This window comes from Mauremys reevesii, linkage group 7 (assembly GCF_016161935.1).
Source record: "Mauremys reevesii isolate NIE-2019 linkage group 7, ASM1616193v1, whole genome shotgun sequence".
NCBI lineage: Eukaryota > Metazoa > Chordata > Testudines > Geoemydidae > Mauremys > Mauremys reevesii.
Genome location: NC_052629.1, coordinates 61,206,060 through 61,230,263, shown reverse-complemented (window position 1 = coordinate 61,230,263; position 24,204 = coordinate 61,206,060). Strand labels below are relative to the sequence as shown.

General features: G+C 41.1%; 1 protein-coding gene and 1 long non-coding RNA gene across 9 annotated transcripts in view; one reads left to right on the top strand and one right to left on the bottom strand.

The window, feature by feature from the left end:
• LOC120369295 overlaps window positions 1–24,204 on the top strand; it is a 48,315-nt gene that overhangs the window by 11,181 nt on the left and 12,930 nt on the right. The window lies entirely within an intron of this gene.
• The window catches only part of KCNMA1 (potassium calcium-activated channel subfamily M alpha 1), an 881,172-nt gene continuing 879,261 nt past the window's right edge, over window positions 22,294–24,204 (bottom strand). For 2 of the 8 annotated variants that reach the window (XM_039482435.1, XM_039482439.1), the window contains exon 29: window positions 22,294–22,663. In XM_039482435.1, coding sequence (XP_039338369.1) covers window positions 22,639–22,663 — 25 coding nt within the window. In that variant the 3' untranslated portion in view covers window positions 22,294–22,638. The remainder of the gene's footprint in view (window positions 22,664–24,204) is intronic. The other 6 variants (XM_039482436.1, XM_039482440.1, XM_039482449.1 and 3 more) reach the window with 4 other exon arrangements.

Here is a 24,204-nt window from a genome sequence, read left to right as displayed (position 1 = left end):
TATAAATCAGAAGCTAGACATTGTAGAACATTGATAAGGGAAGCAAAGAGACACAAAGAGAAATTTATGGCCAGCGGAGTTAAGGAAACTAAGAAGGAGTTTTTAAATATATTGGGAACAAAAAGAATCCTTATAATGTTATTGGTCCATTACTAGATGGAAATGGTAAGATTATCAGTAATAACAGGCAGAAGAGTTCAATGAATACTTATATGTGGTGGAAAACAGATGATATAGTCTCATCATATTGTGATAAAACTTTCTGTTGCACAAGTTTAAGGATATTAAGCAGTGACTGCTAACAGTAGACATTTTAAAATCAGCAGGTCCAAATAAATTGCACACAAGAGTTTTAAAAGAGCATGCTGAGGAGCTCACTGGACTGTTAATGTAAATTTTCAATAAGTCTTAGAGCTCTAGGGAAGTTCTAGAAGACTGGAAAAATGCTAATGTGCCAATTTTTAAAAAGGATAAACTGGATGACCAACGTAATTATAGACCTGTCAGCCAGACATTGATCCCTGGCACGATAATGCAGCAGTTGATGCTGGGCTCAATTAATAAAGGATTAAAGGAAGGTAATATAATTAATGCAAATCAACATGGTTTTATGGAAAATAGATCCTGTCAAATTAACTGATACCTTTTTTTGATGAGATTACAAGTTTTGTTGATAAAGGTAATAGTGTTGACATAATATACTTAGACTTTGATAAGGTGTTTGACTTGGTACCACATGACATTTTGATTTAAAAAAAACCCCTGGAATGATATAAAATTAACTGGCATACATTACATGGATTAAAAATTGCCTTATTGATAGGTCTCAAAATGTAAATGGAGAATTGTCACTGAGCGGGGTCCCAGTGGGGTCCCACAGGGATCAGTTCTTGGCCCTATGCTATCTAACATTTTTATCAATGACCTGGAAGAAAAAATAATTATTATTGATAAGTTTGCAGATGACACAAAAATAAGGGATGTGGTAAATAATGAAGGGGACAGATCACTGTGGATAGCTTGGTAAACAAGGCATGGGCAAAGAATATATGATTTGATATGGCTACATGTAAATGCAAACATCTAGGAACAAATAATGTAGGCCATAATTACAGGATTGCGGGGAAGGACTCCATTCTAGGAAGTAATGGTCATAGTGGATAACCAGCTGAACTCGAGCTCCCCGTGTGACAATGTGGCCAAAAGAGCTAATGCGATCCTTGGATTCATAAACGGGAATCTCAAGTAGGAGTAGAGGGGTTATTTTACCTCTATATTTGGCACTGGTGTGACTGCTGCAAGAATACTGTGTCCATTTCACAGTCTAAAATTCACAGTCTAAAATTCAAGAATGTTGATAAATTGGAGAGGGTTCAGAGAAGAGCCATGAGAATGATTAAAGGATTAGAAAATATGCTTTATTATAACAGAATCAACAAGCTCAATCTGTTTGTCCTAACAAAGAAAAGGTTAAGGGTGACTTGATTAGTCTGTAAGTGTCTACATAGGGAACAAATATTTAATAACGGGCTCTTCAGTCTAGCAGAGAAAGGCATAACACAGTCCAATGGCTGGAAGTTGAAGCTAGATAAATTCGGAATGGAAATATTTCATACATTTTTAACAGTGAGGGTAATTAACTGGAACAATTTACCAAGGGTCATGGTGGATTCTTCATCCCTGACAATTTTAAAATCCAGATGGATGTTTTTTTCCTAAAAGATCTGCTCTAGGAATTATTTTGGGAAAGTTCTATGGCCTGTGTTATACAGGAGGTCAAAGGAGATGATCATAATGGTCCCTTCAGGCCTGGGAATCTATCAAAGTCCCTGGCACAAGACCAGGCCCTGTATGAGTACAGAGATATCTGGAGTCATTGAAAGAAAAATGTTTGAAATCAATTTCAGCCTGAACTGTGCTTTATATATCAGTCTGGTTTTTGTCTGCAGAAGCCATAGTAAGGAGTATGTTCTGGAGGCTGATAAGGCTGCTGTTTTTATCTGAATGTCAATCTTTGTTTACTAAAAGCTAAGCATTGTGTAAAGGAAATCCAAGTGGCATTCAGCACACAATGAAGGTGACTCCCACATTCTTAGCATTTTGGGACAGCGCACAGATGTGCCTACAAAGAGAAACGGGTCCTATGACTCAGGGGCGGCTCTACAAATCACGCTGCCCCAAGCAGCGCGGAGCGCGCGCGCGCCCCTTCCCAGTCCCGGCGGTCCCTCTTCCCCCTTCCGGCGGAGCTCCCAGCCGCATGCCAGCGGCAGGTCCACCGGACCCACCCCAGCGGGCCTGCGGCCCTGCCGCGCGGGGGAGCCGGAGCGCGCGGACCGCGCGGGGACCGCCGCCGCGCGCGCCTCCGCATGCTCCCCGGCTCGCTCTGGTGGACCTGGTGGCGGACCCGACGAGCTCAACCGAGCCAAGAGCGCCCCCCGCCCGCGCCGCGCGCCCCCCCCGCGCGCTGGGCTGCGCCTGCTGGGGCGCCTGCTATGACTGGTAACCTTGTGTAATGGGGTCTACAAACCCCATACTGAGCTTAGGCAGGAGGAGGAGGAGGAGAGCCTCTTCTGTCTTTCATTCATGGAGGCAGGCACTCACAGCTGCACCCAATAGAGGAGACAAAGCATACTATAAAAGGGAGTGCAGGGAAGGAGTGGAGGCAGAAAGGCTTGGGACAGCAGAGGGGTAACACCCCCTGCCCAGGCTGCTTCCCTGAGCACAGCTGAGAGACCGATGCATGCTTGCAGACTCAAAGATCAGAGTCAAAGAAATGCCCTGACGAGAAGCAAACGAAGGGGGTCCCAGAGAGGGCAACAGCGACCCTCCAAAGGACCACACCAAGAGTTGGTGACACCCTGCCTTCTCCTTCTGTGCTCTCCGAAACACTGTTACTCTCATCCCAAGTGGCCGAGTATTGTGGCTGACATGGCAAAAAGACCAAAGATTTAGGTCAATGTTTAGGCATGATGGTGGGTCAGTCTAAAGAAACTTGCCCGGTATCATTTCTTCTCCTGAGAACTTTGTCAACTTAGCACCTTCCAGCAGCATTGAATTCATAGGAAAAACAAAAACAAACTGTGGCCAAACATTTTGGCTAAATGTCACCATTACAGTTCTTCAGAGATGTCTGTCTTGCATGATTATGTGTGTTTCTTATTGTAACACACATCATGTAGTAATTCTCAGCTGTCATTGTACAGCACACCAAGATCACTCACAACTTCATAGCAGCAATGGGTAGAGAATTCGGAATTTTCTGTTCCAAAAATCCAGCATTATATAACTTGAGATCGAGGAGAATCTCCATTGCTATTAACAGTATAGGGTCTATGAAATACAGCTAAATCATTATGATCTAATCCATTGGAGGCTATGACACACACATAAACTAGCCAATTGAGTCCATTCTATTTACAAGGAAGTGCTTTTATGTGGTGGTTGCTATCCACAACATCAAAAATCTTTTGCTGTTTATTGTTAGTATTGTTTTGTGTTAGAGTAGTGCCTAGAGAGCAAGATGCTTCATACCAGTTCCCCTTTCTATGGAATTCTTTTTAAAAGACTGTCTGAGAAACTTTGGAAACTTGTAATGAAATCAGATGACCAAAAATAATTTATAATGAATGTAGATTTTTTTGTTTCTGGTAAGAATATTTTTTTACTAGAAGCTTGGGAGAGTAAATCAATGAGTAAAAGGTGATAATGACTTGAATAGAGACTACAAGCAAGAAAGGACAGACAATGCTCGTTCATTCAGAGTTCTGCTGCAACCCAGTAGCGGTGGGATTCCTTGTGGGTATAGTAGTTGCTTTTAATTGATACTGGAAATGTAAAGCAGTGTTATGAAGCCAACCCTGCTGGTTTTCACTGCCAAACACCCTTCAGGCCTTCCACTGCACATGGATAAAATTGTTTCAAGGGAGTCCAACTACAGCAGATTGAATCAGAGGGTTGTGAGGAGCTTCATTGCTTAACAGCGTGCCATAGGAGCCTCTCCATGCATCCCTTGGATAGAGGCCAAGCACAAAAAGCATCTGCAGACTTTGAAATGATGAAAGAATGTATCCTTGCAGCGATTGATCCAATGTTAGAGGGAGAGATGAATCCTGAAGTGCTCAGTGAATTTAAAAGGATTCCTTTGTCATTCATGTCGGCTGTTCGAAGGACTGAGTTATTGGCATCAGTAGTGGCAGACAAGCTTGTCAGTGAAGTGAAACGTGAGCTGCCATACACTGGCTGTTGATGAATCAGCTGACATGACTGATATTGCCCAAATGTGCATCTCTGTCAGATATTCAGTGGCCTTGCGCAGAGTGTTCTATGTGTTACCTCAACTGAGGCAAACCTGAACTGATGATACACTAGACACAGAGTATTTTTGTGATCTTTGTTTTGGCTTTAAAAAAATATATCATCAGACAAAATGGATGGTTCTCCATCCATGATGGGCCCTGAGAATGGATAATGAAGTGCACTTAAAGGAAATGAATCCTTACTTATTGGTGTGTCTCACTCAGTCTTAAGTGAAATGTTTCTGTGATCTGAACTCAGAGCATCATATCCAGCCATTACAAACACTATCATGAAGTTAGTTATTTGTGTCAGACTGTCATACATTCATTCTTACTAGGGTATAATGAATTATTATTTATTTCTTTATTTGCAGACTCTGTTTTTTTTATTGCTGTACTATTGCTGATTGCTTCTCTTATGGATTTTCTCTTTATTGAACCAGTGTTGCTTGTGGTTAGAGCACAAGATTGAGCGATCACGCTTCTTGGTTCTATTCCTGGCTCTGTTATTGACATCCTGTTTACCCTTGGTCAAGTCACTTAAGCTTCCTGTTTGTAATAGTGTGCCTCTTTAAGGACCTCTAGATATTGTAACTTGAGTTACAACTTTCTGGGAGTGGAGTGCAGAGGTTTAGAAGTGCACAGGCTGCTCACTGCTTTCATTCTCCCAATAACATTATATTAAACTTGTACCTGTGGGTATGCCTTGGCTTACCCTTCCACAAGACATTATAACTAGTGCCTCAGTTATCAGTAACATGGAGGTAATGGAGTACTTCAAAGATGTGTTGCAAGCCTTAATAAATTAAGGGCAAATAATATCCTTCGATATATAGACAACCACCTCCCCTTGCCTTTAGGTGCATTGGTGCATGGTGGTTGAAAAACAGGATGAACTTTTTGTAAAAATATTTACCTCCTTTTTTCCCTTTGGTCAAAATTCAAAAAGTTAATGAAAATTTCACCAATGGTTTGAAAATTTTCAATTAGTTCCAGTGCTGCATTTGCCTCTTTTATTTATTTTTATATATAAAGTTATTTCGGATCCTTGACTGAAAGGTGCTAGAAAGTTCAGAATGGGGCTGGTGTTGTTTGTTTTTTCTTTTAATAAAACTTCCCAAGTGTTATGTTGACAAACACAAGCACTTGAGACTCTGGGAAGGGAGGAGAAAAGAATTTTTTTTAAAAAAAATTTCATGTTTGCAGGCATCACAATTCTGTTTAATACCTTTTATTAAAATCTCCTCATTCAGGGCCAAAAATAGTAATAAGCATAGGTCTTGGCTGGCTAAGGTATTACATAATCTTTAGTCAACACAATACCTCTTTGAAGTTGGAAAGTACTTATCCCCATTTTACACATGGAGAACTGAGGCACAGAGAGACTGAAGTGACTTGCCCAAAATCATACAGAAAGTTTGGAGGGATTTGAACTTTGATCTCTGAAATCCTAGGCTAAAACCTTAACCACTGGACCACACTTCCTCTCCCTGCTCATTTAACATAGCAAATAATAATAATCTTGTGTTAGGTAGGGCATACTTGGCTACCTGAACTGGAGAGATCCAGATAAGGTTTTTAATGTGAATCTTGCATAAATTATGGAAGCCCAGATGCAGTTAGATCAGTGATGTGTCAACCTGCAGAAGCCACTTTATCACTGAATATAATCCAGAGCCACAAAATAAATAAGTGATACTGTGTCATGTCATTATTTTATTGCAAATCACATATTGATGCGACATGATAGAGAAACAAAACAACCACCTAGCAATACAATTGTTTTGTATAATCTCTGTCTCCCCTCCCTTCCCTCATCTCATTCCTAATTAATGTAAAGAGTGGGGAAGGAACCTACTGACTGCCATTCATTTCTTCAGTACTCTCCAGCACAGACTTACATGTGTCAGACAGCATGGGTAACAATTTCTGTGATCAGCACCCTTATGGATTTACCTAGGAGAAAACAAGTATGTTAGGAGCCTCCACCCAGACCTATTGCCCTCATTAGAGCCACATGCGAGGCTGCAAAGAACAGCCCGTGGTTCCTCAATTCTCAGAAGATTGCTCCTGAAACACTGAGAAAATTTTATATATATGTTTGTGTTTCCCTTACTTACTTGGAAGAACCATGCTGCTTTCAACAGCACGCAGAAGTCTCAGTGTATTGGCATCCACTTGCACCTATGGTATAAGATTTAATTCTCTGCTGTGAGCACAATGAAGCTATAGGACCTGCTTTTCAAACAAACATCTCGAAAACCGTCTGCCTGATGAGGCACTAACTCACATATATCACCAGTCCTTAAAAACGATTGCGAATGAAAAGGAATTGTCACTCCTCTCCCTGCCTATTGATCATGAAATAACGTGCATGGAAATTAGATACAGTATACACACACAAAAAGGTGCAGTCTTTAAAATTCCTTCAGGCCAGGTACTTGAAACACATGTCATAATTTTGGGTTCACATCACCTGGCATATCGGAGACAGACTGTTTCTCTGAAAAGCAAATAGACGCCAAAGCATTCCAGGGATCCTTCTAGAAGTTATGGTAATTGCACACACCTCATCTAGCACAACCCAATTAATAAAGAAATACAGGTAACATTAAAAGAGCATCCCATGAAGACTTGGACACCTCCCAATATGAGGGATGTCATCCCCCACTGTAGGTTCATTGTATAGCAGCTGCAGAATGTCACAATGAAACCATCCTTTTCATTTCAACAGGGGTTGTGTTTGGTTTATGTCCCAGTTGATAGTTCTCTGACCAGTTTACAGTCATACAAGCAGTAGAGGCAGCATATTTAGTCCCTGCAAGACTCTGTCACCACCCTTTTCTGAATAAGTAGCAGGGGTGTGTCACATTCTTGCTGTAGTTGTGGTGCTATTCTGTATATGTCTTTCCAGGCAAAGTGGTGCGGATCCTTCAGTGTGGTTGAGGAGTGTCTGCCTGCTTTACTATAGATTTATTCACAAAGATTTATTGTGTGTGTGTGAGAGAGAGAGAGAGAGGATCACCATCCCTATCACCCAGCACTTCCATTCTCCCCAAAGAAGAGTCAGTTCCTCAGTAACCCCCTTCTCACTCAGCAAGGCACTTCACCTCTCTTTTGCCCCTCCCATGCGTTGTCTGGCTTTGTCTGTTTACATCCAGTGCTTTCAAGCAGAGACAGGCTCATACTGTTTGTACACTGACTAGCACAATGGGGCCCCCATCATGGTTGGGGCATCTAGGCACTGTTGTAGTACATAATAAATACTAATGAGGGTGGGGGGCGAATAATGCAGGCGTCCTGTCCATTTGGCCATTGACTTTTCTGCTGATTATGCCACCATACATGTTGATTTATAGATTAAAGCTCATTTCAGACAGGTCACAAAACAGCTATCTTATTGTAATGACTCTTGGTCACTGCTGGCTTGGGCTGGATTCCAACTTAGTTACCTAGAAGTGAAAGAATCAGTAGCCCATTATCATTCACACCATGTAGTATAGAGAGAGAGCAACCCCCTCCCACCCATTCACGGCCAGGGGCGGCTCCAGGCACCAGCACGTCAAGCGCGTGCCTGGGGCAGCAAGCCGTGGGGGGGGGGCGCTCTGCCGGTCGCAGCTGAGGGGCCGCTGGTCCCGCGGCTTCAGCGGAACTCCAGCAAGTGTGCCGCCGAATCCGCGGGACGGGGGACCTCCTGCAGGCAAACCGCTGAAGGCAGCCTGCCTGCCATGCTTGGAGTGGCAAAATACCCAGAGCCGCCCCTGTTCACAGCACATCCAAAATTCATATTAAGGTGAAAAGGTGGTATTGAAAGTTCACGTGCTCTACAGGCCCCCTCAATAATATACCTAGATTTGGAAAGATTTTTTTATCAATAAATGTTGGTAGACATCAAGTTCAGCATGTACACACAAACCGATGACAGAAAATTTCCATTGATAATCAAAGTTTACAGCTAGGCAAGGTAAGAAAAAAAGAGTTTGATTTAAGGATATTTTGATATGTGATGATGACAATTTGTGATTTAACAATTATAATGCTTTAACTCTTCAAATCTCAACATCTAGTGTCATTAAATATTTAGCTTCTGAGCCACCCACGCATAATGTCCCACAACTGTGAACATTTAAATTGATAATAAGCTAAAAGGCTTAAAATGCATAATTTTGCACATCTGTGAAATTTAAAGCAATTAAAAATAGAAAAATAAACAATTGTTGAAATTATTAAAAAAATCACATTTTGCCAAGCCTAAATTTGCACCATTCTATCCCCTTGACTATGAATATTAAAATAGAAAAAAAAAAGCCCTGTATATGTATGTTAGCCCTGTGATCTGATGTAGGCTGCTTGTGTGACGTGATCAACATATGGGGCAACTACAGTATGTAACTGACAGTTTACATGTTGATAAAGCCAGTGGCTGCAAGGCAGTGGTGGGCAACCTGTGGCTGGCGGGCCACACGCAGCCTGTTAGGGTAATCTGCTGATGGGCTGCCAGACAGTTTGTTTACATTTTCACAGGCCGCGTGCGGCTTGTGGCCCATAGTTTGCTCACCGCTGCTGCAAGGCCATGCAAGGGAGATATAGGTTTCTGTCTTCAAGGCTGCATCATGGCAAATATGAGACTCCACCCCCTGAATTGTCATACTAGCAATGAGCTGCATATGAACAATTCTTTGACAGGAGTTTATCACTTCCTGGGAGGAATGTGGGCAGACATCATTTTTAGGACAAGCATTGTACAGATCCTATGAAAAGTATGATCTCCAGCCCACGAGAGTGGAGTTCGTCTTAGTGTATACACAACATGCCTCAGATGGCATGTGCCTAGGGTTCATCACCAAATTTGATCCACTGGTTGGATCATGGACTTGCCCGACCCAGGTGCTGACGGGGAGTGTGATATGAAAACTGATCCATGCCCCATGAGAGTGGAATATAGGGGGTAGTTGTGAATCACAATTCTTAAACACACTGGAAATATAATGTGGTAATTGTTGCATGCAATACATTGATGTACAGTAGTTTACATTTAAAGTGCAGCCATTAACTAACTGAAAGGCTATTTTACCATTACTGTTAAGCCTCATGGTTGTGTAATGATTAAGGCTGACACTATTGCAATGCACCATATACATTAATAGTTTATGGAATCTGTTTAACATGGAGTTTGAATTCATTTACCTCTTATCATCAAATCAGGGATGTTCAGGCCTATTTCTAAAGCTTGGGATGGGAAATGATGTGAGATTCAAAATGTAGGTGTGGATCAGAATTTTTGCAGCTAGACCCTTTTTTCTATAATGACTTGACTCAAACCCATGCACCGGAACTTTGGGTTTTTGTCTTCAGAATCCATAACTGCATCACAGTCCTGTTTCATGCCCATCTCCATGCAGAGTGCTCAATCTATTTTGTTGCTTCTAATCAACTTCCATGGGAATATACAATACCATTGAGCATTGACTTTTTAAATGCTTTACTTTCACTTTTGGCACAAGGAAATTTAATACAAATCCATTTTAAAAAAATCACTACAAGGAAAAATACTTAGCACATTTATGGTACTTTGTGCTTATAATGTTGTAGCCAACAACCTACCGCCCTCATCCTTCAAAGGTTTAGGCACATGCTTAACGTTATGCTCATGAGTAGTCAATTGATGACATCAGTGGAATTCTCATGTGTGTTGCAGATTAGGGTCTTAATTTACTTATTCTTCCTGTAAGTATCAGCCCCCTTAAAATACTTCATTCTTTATGTCTCGGCTGTTCATGGAGCAAGTTTTCCCATCTAAGCTGCCTACCTGCCATAGACTATATGGTCTGCAATTAAATTCAATAGCAAAATTTGTATTTGGTTAGCAAATATTGGAAATGGCAAGTTACTGAGTAATTATAGTGTGACACACTGGCCATAAAAGTGTGAGCTGTCTGTTAAGCCACTTGCTGATTAGGAGTAAACAGTTTCAGGCCAGGTTCTGCTTATTTTGCACCTGATGGGAGCTTTGTACCTGTGATTAACATAATCAATTACAGGTACAAAGTGTGGAACCTGGAGCCTTAGTTCCCGCAACTGTGCTTTCAGTGACACTTATAAATTTCTCTCTTCGCTTAGTTTGAGATTGGGAAAATTGAAAGTTAAATGGAGGCTTTGTTTTTGGACCACAGTGTTTGAGCATCCTCTGTATAATACCACTCTCAGCTCTTTCTGTTCATTTTTCTGCATAAGAAACAGTACTAACAGAAGTTGCTTATCTAAAGGCAGAAGTGAAATAGACTCTTTGTACTTTACTAGACTCATCAAGCACAGATGTCACGGACCCTGGGCTCAGCTCAACATAGAGGAGAGGGAGACGCAGGTGACATTAAGCCACCTTTATGTGCGCCCACTCTGAGGCCATTTGACATCATATAAAAACTTAGGACTTCTGTGTTGGTTCTGGCTGTCAGTGGCCTCCAAGTGCCATCCTGTTAGCTGGGGATCACCCTTAAAAATGCCCTAGCCACATCCACTTTCTCTCATACATGCGCCCTACTCTAGCGTCTTCGCGGGGGCGGGGGAGCGGAATAAGAGTTAGTCCATAATCCCATGCCACTTAAAGATTCTCCTCTGCAGGGGGATCCTTGGGTGGCCCAATCCAATTGCTTTCTAGCCTAGCTGCTTTTTGTTCCTGGGAGCAGCACAAAGTAGTTGTGGGGGTGGGTTGGGGAGGCCCAGAATCTGACTCAGTATCCCACATGTGGGCTTTGTAGCTAGTCCACACATTCTTGCTTAGCTCATGCAAAGCCGTCTGTTAATGATGGCTACTATGACTACTGCTACAGGTTTCTGAAAACATCAACACAGAATAATAGTCCTAATCCAGCAGTTTTGTGTGGTGGAGCACTAGTGATCCAGGTACTTGACTTACCAGTTATTTTATTACCCTCGAAACAAAGGACCAAATTCTGTCATCATTTACACTGGTATGAATCAGGATTAAATGCATTGGCTTGGAGAGTAATGACAAGAAGAAATTCAACCAATGTTTAGCATCTGCTATATGTCCTGTTCCTATCCGCAAGACCTGACACCTGATCTTGCAGTCTGGAAACACATTCCTGAAATGGCCATCTGCTGGAGATGCTTCATGTTCAGAGGTACGCAGAAGCTATGTTGCAGGGCAGAGATTAGGAAGGAGAGGGGAGTGTTCTCAAACACAAGACACCAGGTGTCATGAGTCAGGGTATTTTCCTATTTGCAATGGTTTAAATCTGGGCTAACCTTGGGGGTTACGGTGCAAGGAGCTAAAACAAACTAGCCCACTGGTATGTATGTATATTTATTTCAAGTTGGATGCTCTCTTTCTTTTCTTTCCTTTTGTGTGTATATATGTGTTAGGTCCAATAATGCATTAAGCATGACTGATTAGTTAGTACAGTTATTTGAAACATTGTACAAAATGTGAGTCCTAGCAATTTTTAGCTCTAAAACCGGCCAAGATATGTGTGTGAGTAAGCAGAATTTAACTTACTCAGATGCACAATTTTTTGTTGGATTGAGACTTATATAGGAGTGGAGAATGAGATGGCACTTTTATAACAGAGTGAAATAAGTATTACTGTACACTTCTGTTTCACGGCCTTAGAGCTTTGTGATTGGGCAACTGTTTAAGGATGGAGAATAGGCAGTGTTGCCAGCTCTCATGATATCTGAGGTTTTCTTAAAACTCTAGCTTCTGGAGAGAAGTGAATACATGAGAATCTCAGCTTTCATTTTAAAAAATTGCAAGTTCTAGCCCCCACAGTTGTGGCGAAAAGCCTAAACATTTGATCCAAACGTACCCTAAAAGCTTAGCAAGAAGACCCCCCCAAAAAAATATCGTTTTTTTTTTAAAGCACCTGATTTTTTGAGGCCTGAGTCATGATTTTTGAATGGTTGGGGTTGACAACTTGTCCGAAAGCTTTGATCCTGCATATGCTTATCTATGTGACTAAAGATATCCATGTATTTAAGTGTTTGCAGGATCAGGCTTTAGTAAGGAAATTTAATTGGTTAGAAAAACTGTGTGTGTGTCGGGAGGGCTACATATTTTTGCATTGCTTATTATGTCAACTTGCTGTAATTTTGTTTACAGGCTTTGTGCATGTTATATCATTATAATGTTAATGCTTTGTCAGGGCCTCAAACTCACTCCTTGTTGTGGAAGAAACAAACTCCACTCTCAGGTTGGAAGCAACAAAATCAGAGACTGCTTTATTCAGGACATGCAATTGCAAGGGAAGAACACAGCTGACAGAGGGCATCTCTGCCTCAGTTTCTCCAAAATACAAGCAAAATCAACAAGCATGTGTGATGTGCATTAATTAAAAACATCTGCATTTTATTTAGGCTATTTGCTATCTATTCCAGTATTTTCTCACTTTCACTTCTCAAACATCGTTATCTCAAGGCTAGGTCACACTGACTATTCTGCTGTTTTCCACTCGCTTCTGACGTGAGCCCTTCTTCTACAGGTCTCCCGATATTAGACTAAGACTTGACAGAATAGTTGCTCTGTCTCTGACATTTAAATGGCTGCACTTAAACCCTCTCTTTCTTTCCCTGCTTCCACATTGCAGATGAGCTCCTCAAATCCTAGAACCTGTCCTAGCAAACATAACTGTATAGAAGCAATGAAGATTTGGAGACACGGTTGTAGACAGGAGGTGGACATGTGAACCTTATATTCTTCATGTGTATGAAGACATGGCTTGCCTTTTGATGTTTGTGTGTTTCTTATTTAAATATTTGAATATTATATGTAAATATGTTCATAGAATCATAGAACTGGAAGGGACCATGAGAGATCATCTAGTCCAGTCCCCAGCACTCAAAGCAGGACTAAGTATTATCTAGACCATCCCTGACATGTGTTTGTCCAACCTGCTCTTAAAAATCCCCAATGATGGAGATTCCACAACCTACCTAGGCAATTTATTCCAGTGCTTAACCACTGTGATAGTTGGGAAGTTTTTCCTAATGTCCAACCTAAACCTCCTTTGCTGCAATTTAAGCCCATTGCTTCTTGTCCGATCCTCAGAGGTTAAGAACAATTTTTTTCCCTCCTCCTTCTAACAACCTTTTATGTACTTGAAAACTGTTATTATATCAGTTTGGATTTTGACTTTCAAAAGTAAATGGTTTTCTTTCTTCCTCCCATCAGTTCTTTAGACTTTAAAAATATTGTTGTTAATTGAACATTCTGTTTTAAGCAGGTTCTCCCAACATCCTTGATATGATCCATGTACTGCTATTCCTGTGCAAGGCAAATGCTTACTAAAAGGAAAAGCCTGGTGGGTGGAATTTGATGCCGTGAAAATGAAGGATTCATTGTCATTGGCTAGAGTCTTTGCAATGGGCAGGTAGATTAAACGCTATAAATTTCTCCACACAGCTTTGCTAATATACTTCTGTTCTTCCCTTCAGCATTCATGCTATTCCAGTCCTGGAAACAGGCTGCCAATTTTGCCAAATAATGTTGAGGTGTTGTGACATGGACCAACATCCATTAGAAGCTAAAATGAGAGGCTATCTTGATTTGAATGTGGCTCTAGAACAGGGGTCGGCAACCTGTCGCATGCGTGCCAAAGACGGCACGCAAGCCGATGTTTAATGGCACGCCGCTGCCTGCCGGAGTCCCGGCATGCAGCGGCGTGCCATTAAAAATCCTGCCCAGCCCGGCCCGCTCTTCTCCGCCCTCCGCTCCCCACCCCTCCGCGGGGGCAGGGGGCAGAAGCTTGGTCCTGCCGGCTCCCCTGCCTCTTTCCATAGTATGCTGGGTTCCTGCCCCTCCTCTGCCTCTCCGTCCCTCCCGCCCTGCTGGCCGATCAGCTGATGGCCCTTGTAAGGGAAGGGGTCGGGAAGGAGCAGTCAGCCTGCTTGCTGCTCCCGGCGGAGGCAGAGACGAAGCGGGGGCAGGGCCTTGGGGAAGGGGGGCATGGAATAGGGGCATATCCCTTCCAGCCCTCTGCCCTGATCGCCCCTCACACTCCTCCAGGCCCCTGCCCTGAGCCCTGTACCCTCCTCATACACAACCAGCCCTCTGCTTGACTCCTTCACACCCCCCCAACTCCAGCCCTGACTCTGGCACCCCCACACATAACCAGCCCTCCCCGCCCTAACACCTGCACCCCCGTCACATGCCCCCAGCCCTCTGCCCTGACTCTTGCACCCCCAGGCCCCATGCACCCCCCACATCCTGACTCTTGCACCCCCATATCCCCACCCCCACCCTGAGCACCAAACGGGAGCTCCTGCAACCTCCCCACATTCCCATCTGCACCCCTCGCACCAAATGGGAGCTGCCCAGGTAAGTGCCCCACACCCAAACCTCCTGCCCCAACCCTGAGCCCCTTCCCTCATTCTAGCTCTTCGCCAGACCCTTCACCCCCAGCCTTGTGCTCAGTGCACTCCCACCCTCAGCTCAGTGCAGAGAGAGAGGAAGAGAATGGGCCAGAACCAGGGAGAAAGTAAGTACCCACTGTATGTGTGCAGGGCCGGGACCCCAGACCAGTAGCGGGCTGAGCAGGTCTGGCAGCCGGGATCCCGGCAGGCAGGAGCCGGCAGTTGGAACCCCTGAGTGGCAGTGGACTGAGCCGCTCAGCCCACTGCTGGTCTGGGGTCCTGGCCCCTGGCCCCGTGCAGCCTGCTGCCGGTCTGGGGTTCTGGCTGACAGACCCTTGCCAGCCGGGTTCTTGGCTGCAGGCCCCACTCAGCCCGCTGCCCGCCTAAGTGAACAGAACCCCAGACCAGCAGCAGGCTGAGTGGGCTGGCGGCGTACGATCAACATTTTAATTTAATTTTAAATTAAGCTTCTTAAACATTTTGAAAACCTTGTTTATTTTACAATACAAAAATAGTTTAGTCATATAATATAGAGACTTATAGAGCGAGACTTTCTAAAAAACATTAAAATGTATTACCAGCACGCGAAACCTTAAATTAAAGTGAATAAATGAAGACGCGGCACACCACTTCTGAAAGGTTGCCAATCCCTGCTCTAGAAGCTAGTGTACTGAACCATTTTGTTGCTCAGTCCCTCCAGACCATTGCCCTATTCTTTTCTGTAATGACTTATTACTGTAGGGTGAAATTCAACACTGTGCTGAGGTGTTTGAAGGACCCGTACAAGGTCCTTCAAACCATTTAAGCCCTGCAGTAAATGTTCAGTGCAGATGAGCTTTTGCAGGCCTTTGTCATTGAGGTGAATTTCTTTTGCACTGAGCTGTGTGAGTCTTTTTCTTTAATGAACTGACTGCATTTCAATATCAAACAAGATTATACTGGATTGTTCTTAATTATGCATCTGGGACTGGTATGATGTCCATCCAAGGTGTAACTTCTTATATAGTCACTAAGCTAATTTTTAAAATTCCAGGGCCTCATCCTGGAAACTGTGCTTATCTTGAAGCCCATGAGTAGTTCTGTTGACTTCAAATGGACTATTTACCTTTTTTAAGTTAAGCACCTGTGTAGGTGCTTTCAGGATTGGGCTAAGTTTTTATTCCTCTTTTGATAGCTATGAAAGGAGAGAAGCACCCTCCAAATGTATCTGTGACTTTTAACCACTGGGGCAAGGAGAGATTAGACATCCTTCAAATGCATCACCATGTGTGGAAACCTGGCATTCACTTAACTATCAGAACTATTAAAGATGAGAGGAGAGAATGTCTTCTATGGTTAGTTTAGCTAAATTACTCCAGGATATAAATCTCTCAGATATATTGGAATTGGAAGGAACTTTATCTCATAGGCATGGTTTGAGGCGAATTTGTCCTTAGGGTTTTCACATCTTCCTCCAAAGTATCTGCTACTGACCATTAGTGGACACAGGGTGCCAGGCTAGTTGGACGACTGGTATGAGCAGGAAGTTCTGTTAGTTTCTAGTTTGGTAGTTTGTGATTCCCAGGTTAAAGCTGCTATGTAAATACAGAGTAATATTATTACCTATCAGGTTGCAGTGTTACTGGTAGCTTTGATATATAATGTTGCATAATACTTTGTAAGATATCCATTCCTATGACAAAAACGCAGAGATCACTCCTCGTTTTAGAACACAAATACATAAATTTTAATCTGAGAAAAATACAAAATGAAACCATGTACAAGTTATGTACAAACCCTTTTTACAAGACAATATATTTATCACCGGATATTACATATGACAAAGTCAGGTAGATCATTTCTGAGCACCAGCATTTTTTCTCTCTCACCGATCCTTGGTAAAAAGAAAAATGATGAAGTCGTACTCCTTTTTCATTCTGAACCATAAGCCTTAACACCATAGGTACTTTAAAGGCATTGTTTTCAAGGAATGGTTATAATGGCAAATGCTTTCATACATTATATATATGTACTGTATGTGTTTTCTGTGGGGTAGGGGGAGGAGAAAGGCCAACTTTGAATTTCACAAGATTTAATTCCACTATTTTTGAGGCAGATATTTTAGATGTTGCAGTTGCTAGACTTATATGTCTCAAACAATATACAGAGAGAGAGAGAGAGAATTTTAAGTGCTGCTTAAAAGAAATGTAGGACAGGATTCTTTTCAGCTGACATTTTGGTGAGATTCCCTAAACTCATCTTCTAGTTACCAGAAAACTTCCCATTCCCACTTTTCAATCTCAATGAAACAAAAATTGCAGAAATTTCTCCATTTACTCTTATATGCCTGAGTGCCTACATTCTTTTGTTCATGCAGGCCTCCTCTGAAGCTCATTGAATCAATGGGAGTCTTCTGTCAACTTCAGCAGGTTCTGGATTAGACATGAAATGGGGCAGTATTTTATGGATATTTATCATAATGAGGAACAAAGTAATAAAAGAGGTTTATTCTAATTTTTTTGCTAAGTCTGAAGCTGAACATCAATTTTAGTAGTTCAAAAATGGGTTAGGTAGATAGGTACTTATCCTTTTGGTATATACTCTACTAGAGTTTATTTGGACATATAGACTACTGCAGTTTATAGATTATTCAATGGCTAGTTTTTACTTGGTTTTATGTTCCATATTACTGGATGTCTGTGCAAGAGGTGAGAGTATGCATAATGCTGTTAATCAGAAAAAAAATACAAATGAATATGCCTGCTGAATATCAGAGAACCTGAAAAAGAAGCTTATATATGTTGAACAGAAAAAGACCTGGGTTGTAAACACACATTGGAGGAGAAATAAGAGATGAAAAAACTATCCCACTGTACAAAATAAAAGTAGGTGTAAATTTTACTTCTTGTGAAAGCAAAGATTGAGATTGGTCTCGGATCTCTGTGGCCAAAGGCTTTTAATGCATATAACCATATGGTGTTTCTGCAAAGGTACAGAATTGCTAATTTCTGGATTTTAGTATAATGCCACTTAACATCTCAAAGCTTAAGTTGTACCATGGGCTTTGTGTTGACAACTCTGCACAGTGGAGAATTTCACTCATACTGAACACATGTGAATTATGCTAGTATTGTGTTATACCTTTGTGAACATTGTGTTAGTACCCACGACTTGCAGTGGGTCATATTTAAAGTAAAAACATTTGTTTCTGTTGAAGATCTGAAAACACACACAATAAATTATAACAGACCCTGTAAAAAACCTGGTTAAAGATGTCTTCAGTTTGGCCCAGATCCAACAAAGGACTCGAAGCACGTGCTTAACTTTAAGCAAGTGCATAGTCTCATTTACTTGAATGTGGCTAATACAGTGGAACTATCTATGCACTTAAATGCTTTGCTGTATCAGGGCCTTCGTTATCAGGATTTTAATGTACCAGTTGGGCTCCTATTTTAGTACTTGATTTAAAAGCAGCATCAAAATTTTACAGATTGGTGCTGTGGAAGAAAGCTAGCAAACTGTGAACCATAAGGAATACGCTCTTTTCCCATACAGCTCCCATAGACGTTGATAAGAGTTTTCTGCCCAAAGCAAGGAAAGCTATGTGGGCCATGCAAAGACACTCTTTAAGAGCCTTTGCACTTCCCCTCCCTCCCTTTGATTTGTTTTGCTTTCAGAACATAATTTAAAAAAATAGAAACAAAGCAGGGGACATGAACTTATATGGGGGTAGGGGAATGTGCAGTAATAATTGCTAAAACGCTGAATACGAGTATATTTCAAAACTCGTTGGCTTCTTGAAGCCGTTGTCAATGTGCTTCCAATTAAGGAGGTACGGCTTTGTATAGTAACTTTGAGACTGGGATATCTATAATGGGGCCATTGCTAACATAGCTATGGATTGTAGAGCATGCAAACAGGCAGTGAAAACATGCATAATTACTCATTTGTAAGTTATTGCTCTTGTTGTGCAGTAATTTATGCATCCGATTATTGCAAAATTCCTAAGGGCACAAATAGAGTTCGCTTGCTTTATTTGTTTTTTCTCTGTGTACTTCAGACCCTTAAAGGACCCAAGTTGTCCTCTGGCAAATTTTTAGAAATGTAATATTTTATCAAAACTTCATTTAAAATATAATATATTTTTCTGTACTTCCTTCCTCATCATTGCACATTACCAAGATGTGTGGGTAGAGGAAAAGGTGTCTCCCTTATAAACCAGCATGCCTCATTTATCCAGTCATCTATTTTGTTAAGGGTGAAAAAGTCTTGTCACATGCATAAAGCCTGAGTCATGGGGCTTTATTTGGCTAAATATGCTGTCAGTTGGGATAAGGCAAAATTCACCCTCACCTTCAACGTGGGCTGGTGCAATCCGCCTACCCACCTGCAGCTGCTTCTCCAGCCTCAGGGCTGGAATAGAGATATCAGCTCCTCCATGCAACTTATGTGGCTTGTTAGGTCTGCTCTGGGTCCTCATTACTGCAGATCACGTGCCCTTCTCCCTATATCCCTGCTAATGTAGAGATGCAGCTGAGCAGCTGCTCCCCCAGTGCAGGGCCTAAGTAGTTCAGAGAGCTTTCTTGCTAGCCCTCTGCGGCAGGGTGATTAACACCTTCAGTGATTCCGATCTATCTTTCTGCCCTTAGCTGTGTGCACTGGGCTCCCATTCAAGACAGCACGAGTTGGGCATGTCTCTCTCAAATGAGAATTAGGCCCTGTGACATTCCAGTAGTCACTTTGCTTGAGGGGCCCTGATGACTGACACATACACATGTACACATACACAGATTGTATTGCAGCTTCATGGCCTTTTGACCAGTGAAGTATCAGTTTAGTATTTGATATGCCCTGCATCGGAGGACTACATCTTGTCATGGCAGAGGGATAGATTTAATAGACCTGTCCCAACGCTAATTATTGCACTATGGACCTACAACACTGAATAAATGGCAGGGATGGGTATAGAGGACAGAGCTTTCAGATGCACACACATTGCCTCCATTTGACCATTGTTTTTAATTGCAAAAGATCTAAAAACTGGAACTTTCCTGTCCTCCATATAACTAGCTATACATGGTTCTCCTGAATACAGTATACTGTATGCGTACTACAATGAACCTGAGCCACAGCTGTTCTATATGTCTGTCAAAAACTTACCAAATCCAAACCTTTGCCTCAAAGCTCTTTAGTAATCAAAGGAAAGAGTAGGAAATGTTTGTTGTTAATTATTTACAGCCCCCACATCTGTTTGTATAAATGGATGCTATGGCAATTACCTATATTAAGAGATCTGGTTCTTGTGTTGCCCAAGACTTAGTTATAGTGGCAATCATGCTGTTATGGGGTATTAGTTCAACAGCAGACACAGACACACAGGCCTCAGCTATGCAGGTGGGTTTTTTTTTTAATTCTCATGTAAAGTTTTTATTGGAAGGAAGGATGCTAAGAAATGGCACTGTGCACAATAATTTTAAGTACTCTTAAGTTGAATGTTACAGAAATAATTTCCTATGCCTGCCATAAAACAAGTGACCTATAAAAATCAAATGCATTTGGCCAAGATTGACACAAATTTCAACAATTCTATTGGGATTGAGGCCAACTTTTTACTCTGGTAATAACATTATTGCAGTTCATGAATGAAAAAGGAGTACTGACTTTAAAGGAAAGGTTTAAAGTGACCCAATGCAAAACCAGAATGCAAATTATAGCTTGCCATTAGCTAAAGTGGTAACAAATCAAAACCACCAGATTTTTCCTTTATTTTGGGTATTGTGAAATGGGTTAAATATGAATAAAAACTGCTCAAGTTAGTTTGTTTCTTCGTAGGATAGTGATTATAAATATTTTTAAACAATCCAATTTTACATACATTATATTCACAATTCTTGTTAAATTTTTTTTAAATAACTAATCTACAAAATGTAACAACAAAGTAGTCACAGTCCAAAAAGTCACTCCAGAATAAAGCCTGTTTAGGTGGCAGTATGGTTATATTTGTACTGCAGCCAGTGAACAAACATTGAAGCTGAGATAGTTTAGTTTAAATGTTGGATTATATAGTGGACGTTCTTTTCACAGTAAATTCAGCAGCTTTGTACGTTTCTGATTCACTGATATTTCTCTAATGATAATAGTACCACAGTATGTTTTATCTTGGTGTTTTGCAACTCTGCAAAAGTACAAAGCCTAAAGTTAACTCGCGCAATGGGACCCTACCTTTCTTTTCCTGCGGGGCCTTTTTTATCCTCAATAACTCATCCTTTCATCCAGTTGTATCAAAGGTTAATTTGAAATTGAGAGAGTTGCTAAATCGCTTAGAACATCAAATGCCTGGGTGAATACATACTGCAGCACAGATATGAAACATCACAATTTTGTCTGATGGCTATAAAGCTTGTTGGCCACTTTGTGAAACTGCTGATACAATTGATTTCACTGTAAGCAGCTTTTCAAAGGCTTTTTGTAAGTTATATTAAATACATTCATTACTTTTGTTTTGTTTTGGTTATCACTGTACCTTTAGGAGTGGAGTCCCAGCAACTTAAAGAAATAAGCAAAAAATAACATTTAAAACATTTTTACAGAAATTAACTGGCAACAAGAAGTTGAGACACTGTGGACATGAGCCTGAGCTGCAAAGTTTCTACCCTGATCTGAACTCACCTAAAGTGCAAGTGTGCTCAGAGCTGGGGTTTTGATTCTATCTGTTGCTGAAACATGGGCCATCAGCAAAATTGTGCTATGGACCCAAACTTTGCCACATTTCAAGAAGTGTTTGGCTCAGATAGAGATTCGTTCAGGCACAACTCCAGTAGTTTTGAACAAGAACTCAGTTAAATATAGGAGATGAGTGGGTTAAGAATATCATGATCTGATGCGCTGTTTAGACACCCTGCATTAAAATACTCAGAAACCTGATAAAAGAAGAGGATTTTCCAAGGTTGAACTCCTTGAGTCGGCAAGTGCTGATTGATAATATGCAACATGAAGCAAAGCAGAATTGCACATTTTGCAACCTATAAGAAAGTGCTGCTATGAGCATCTTATCTGCATGCCCTTTGTTTTACACTAATGTTCACTACCCTATTGTCATAGAAAGTTACCAATGCATGGTTTTGGTTGTTTTGGACCTTAAACTTACCGGCGCTTAAGATTATTGTTAGGAAGGTCTTCACTGTATATGGTAATAAAACGATGAATAGTTCAGAAACGATGAATAGTTTAATTCTACAAAAATATGACTTTCAGCGTTGAAAATAAATACGTTTCAGTTTATTAAGAGCTGGTGTCAATGCTGAACAAAATACAGAGTCTCCAGTAAAGAAACATGTTGGTCAACTGTTCTTTTTTTTTCTTCTTTTTTGATTTATTAAAATACAAGTTGGACCTTGTATTTTTTAATATATTATTTATCTCCATTGGTTACATTTCCTCATAATTGTGACCATCATTCTCCTCAAAGATGAGAGATAGCAAGAGCAGATTATTATTATTATTTTTTAATTTTTAGGAGTCTGGCCACATATGCAGCTGTTTTACGGGAAAAAAAAACTTGACAATGAAAAAAAAACAAAAAGAAAAATATATTTTCTTTCTAATAAATAAAAATAATTTAAAATGCTAGAGGCTATACATGACTATTTTTGAATATGTTCATTTATAAATGAAATAGTTTCCAAAATACATGGAAGCGATATTAAAGGCAGACAAACAAAGATCTGTCTACTTTATTTTTCCATAACACTCGCCCTTCATAACTTTTCCACCAGTGGGTCGGCATGTAAGAGGAATAAATGTCACATCACCATTCATGAAGTTTGTCAGGCTTTTAAAAAAATAGTTCTGGCCTCCTGTGAGTCAACATTCATCTTCAACTTCTCTGATTGGTGGTATCAAGCTGCTTGTAGATTTATACTGATTGATCTGATTGGCCATATGAGTGCTCATGGGCTTGATTTGAATGTTTCTGGGATAGGCATTATCCGGCTCATCTGTAAACCATTTCTTTTCTGCTAAAGAGCAAAATGGATAGAGACAGAACAAGGAGGGAAAATGAGAAGTTTAATTAGTGCAGTGCAAAAAGCAGTCAGTAAAGTTCATAGAGGAAAGGCAATCAATAGAGGGTAACACTGAATAATTGCTAGCAGCAGAGTGCGGTAGATTAATACACCTGAAAACACATATTATAAAAGGAGGAGGAGATGTTTGCAGGGTTGGTAGTAAAGGGTTAAAGAAAACTGGCAGTTTGCTGGGTTGTTTGAATGTAGGAGATTTTTAAAGTATGCTAAGAAATAAAAAGGATGAAATTAGAAGCTGGGAGCATGACATGGTTAGTGCTGGGCTACTCTACTAAGGTTTGGCAGGTTTGTTTGGTTCACGGAAGTCTGCACAACTGGCTCAGAAATCATACAAGCCCAGGATTTCTTGCACTTCCGTTTCCAGCCCTTACTAGAAATTCAGAGCTGGATGAATCTGAAAAACCATGTTAGTGATGTGGGAAACATTTCAGATCCTTCCTTGGGATTTGGCACTAGAATACAAAGAAGTTCAAAGTGGGGATTGTGTACCTGGATGTAACAGCCAATGTTTTGATATTGTCAACCTGGCTGCTTGAGTGCTGCTGACCTATCCCATTATATACAGATCTAGATGGTTCAGATGACTGGACCAGGTGTGAGCCCCAATATTACATTAGTCTGAATGGATTGTTGATGGTGAATGGTAGCCTGGCAGATGAAGCGGGGGGACCAACAGGCAAAGAATGGGAAGAGAAATGAGGAGGCTTTTCCTTTCTCCATGTTCAGTATCTATTTGCATGAATATAGTAACAATTTTAGAGTTGAAATTTGAGGGAGTGGGGGAATAGTGGGAGACCAAAAAAGTGCAGTTTGCTGTTTACTTTGATGTCTCTGCTGTGGTAGATCCACCCCTTGCACTGTTCAGCCGTGAATAAAACTTGTTAAAAGTCCTATATGAGAAAATCCGAAATATAACTAGACTTTTTCCTTAAATTGTTTATAGAGCAGAGCTGCTAATATCACTTCTTAATTACAGGGAAGCATTTTTTGTTCATACCTCTCCTCTCCCCCCTCTTTTGTTTTCCCCTGAGATAAATGAAGGGTTTGGCCCTAGGGATGGAATTTAGATCCTGCATTTGTGTGGTGTTTTATGTATTCTTGTTTCTTATGCTGATGGTGGGCTTACATGTATGTAGCCCTTTCCTCCCAAAGGGGATCCCCCAGACTTCACTGCCAGAGTGTACTACACAAACACTTTGCTCATCAGGAACACTAAAGAGCTCAAGAGAGGAAGCAGAGACGATGCTCTGGAAATAAGGACAACATTTTCAAACATGGGTGCCTAAATTTAGGCACCTAAATAGGTGGGCAGAGTTCCAGAAGTGCTGCTCACCCAATTGATACAGCTTTGGGGTACCTATCAGTAGACATCCATCCATGTCTGATTTTTTTTTCTAGTGGATTTGATGCTTGTGTATTCTTTTAGAACTTTTAATTAAAACCTTAAATGATTATAAAAGTAGTTATTTATGCCC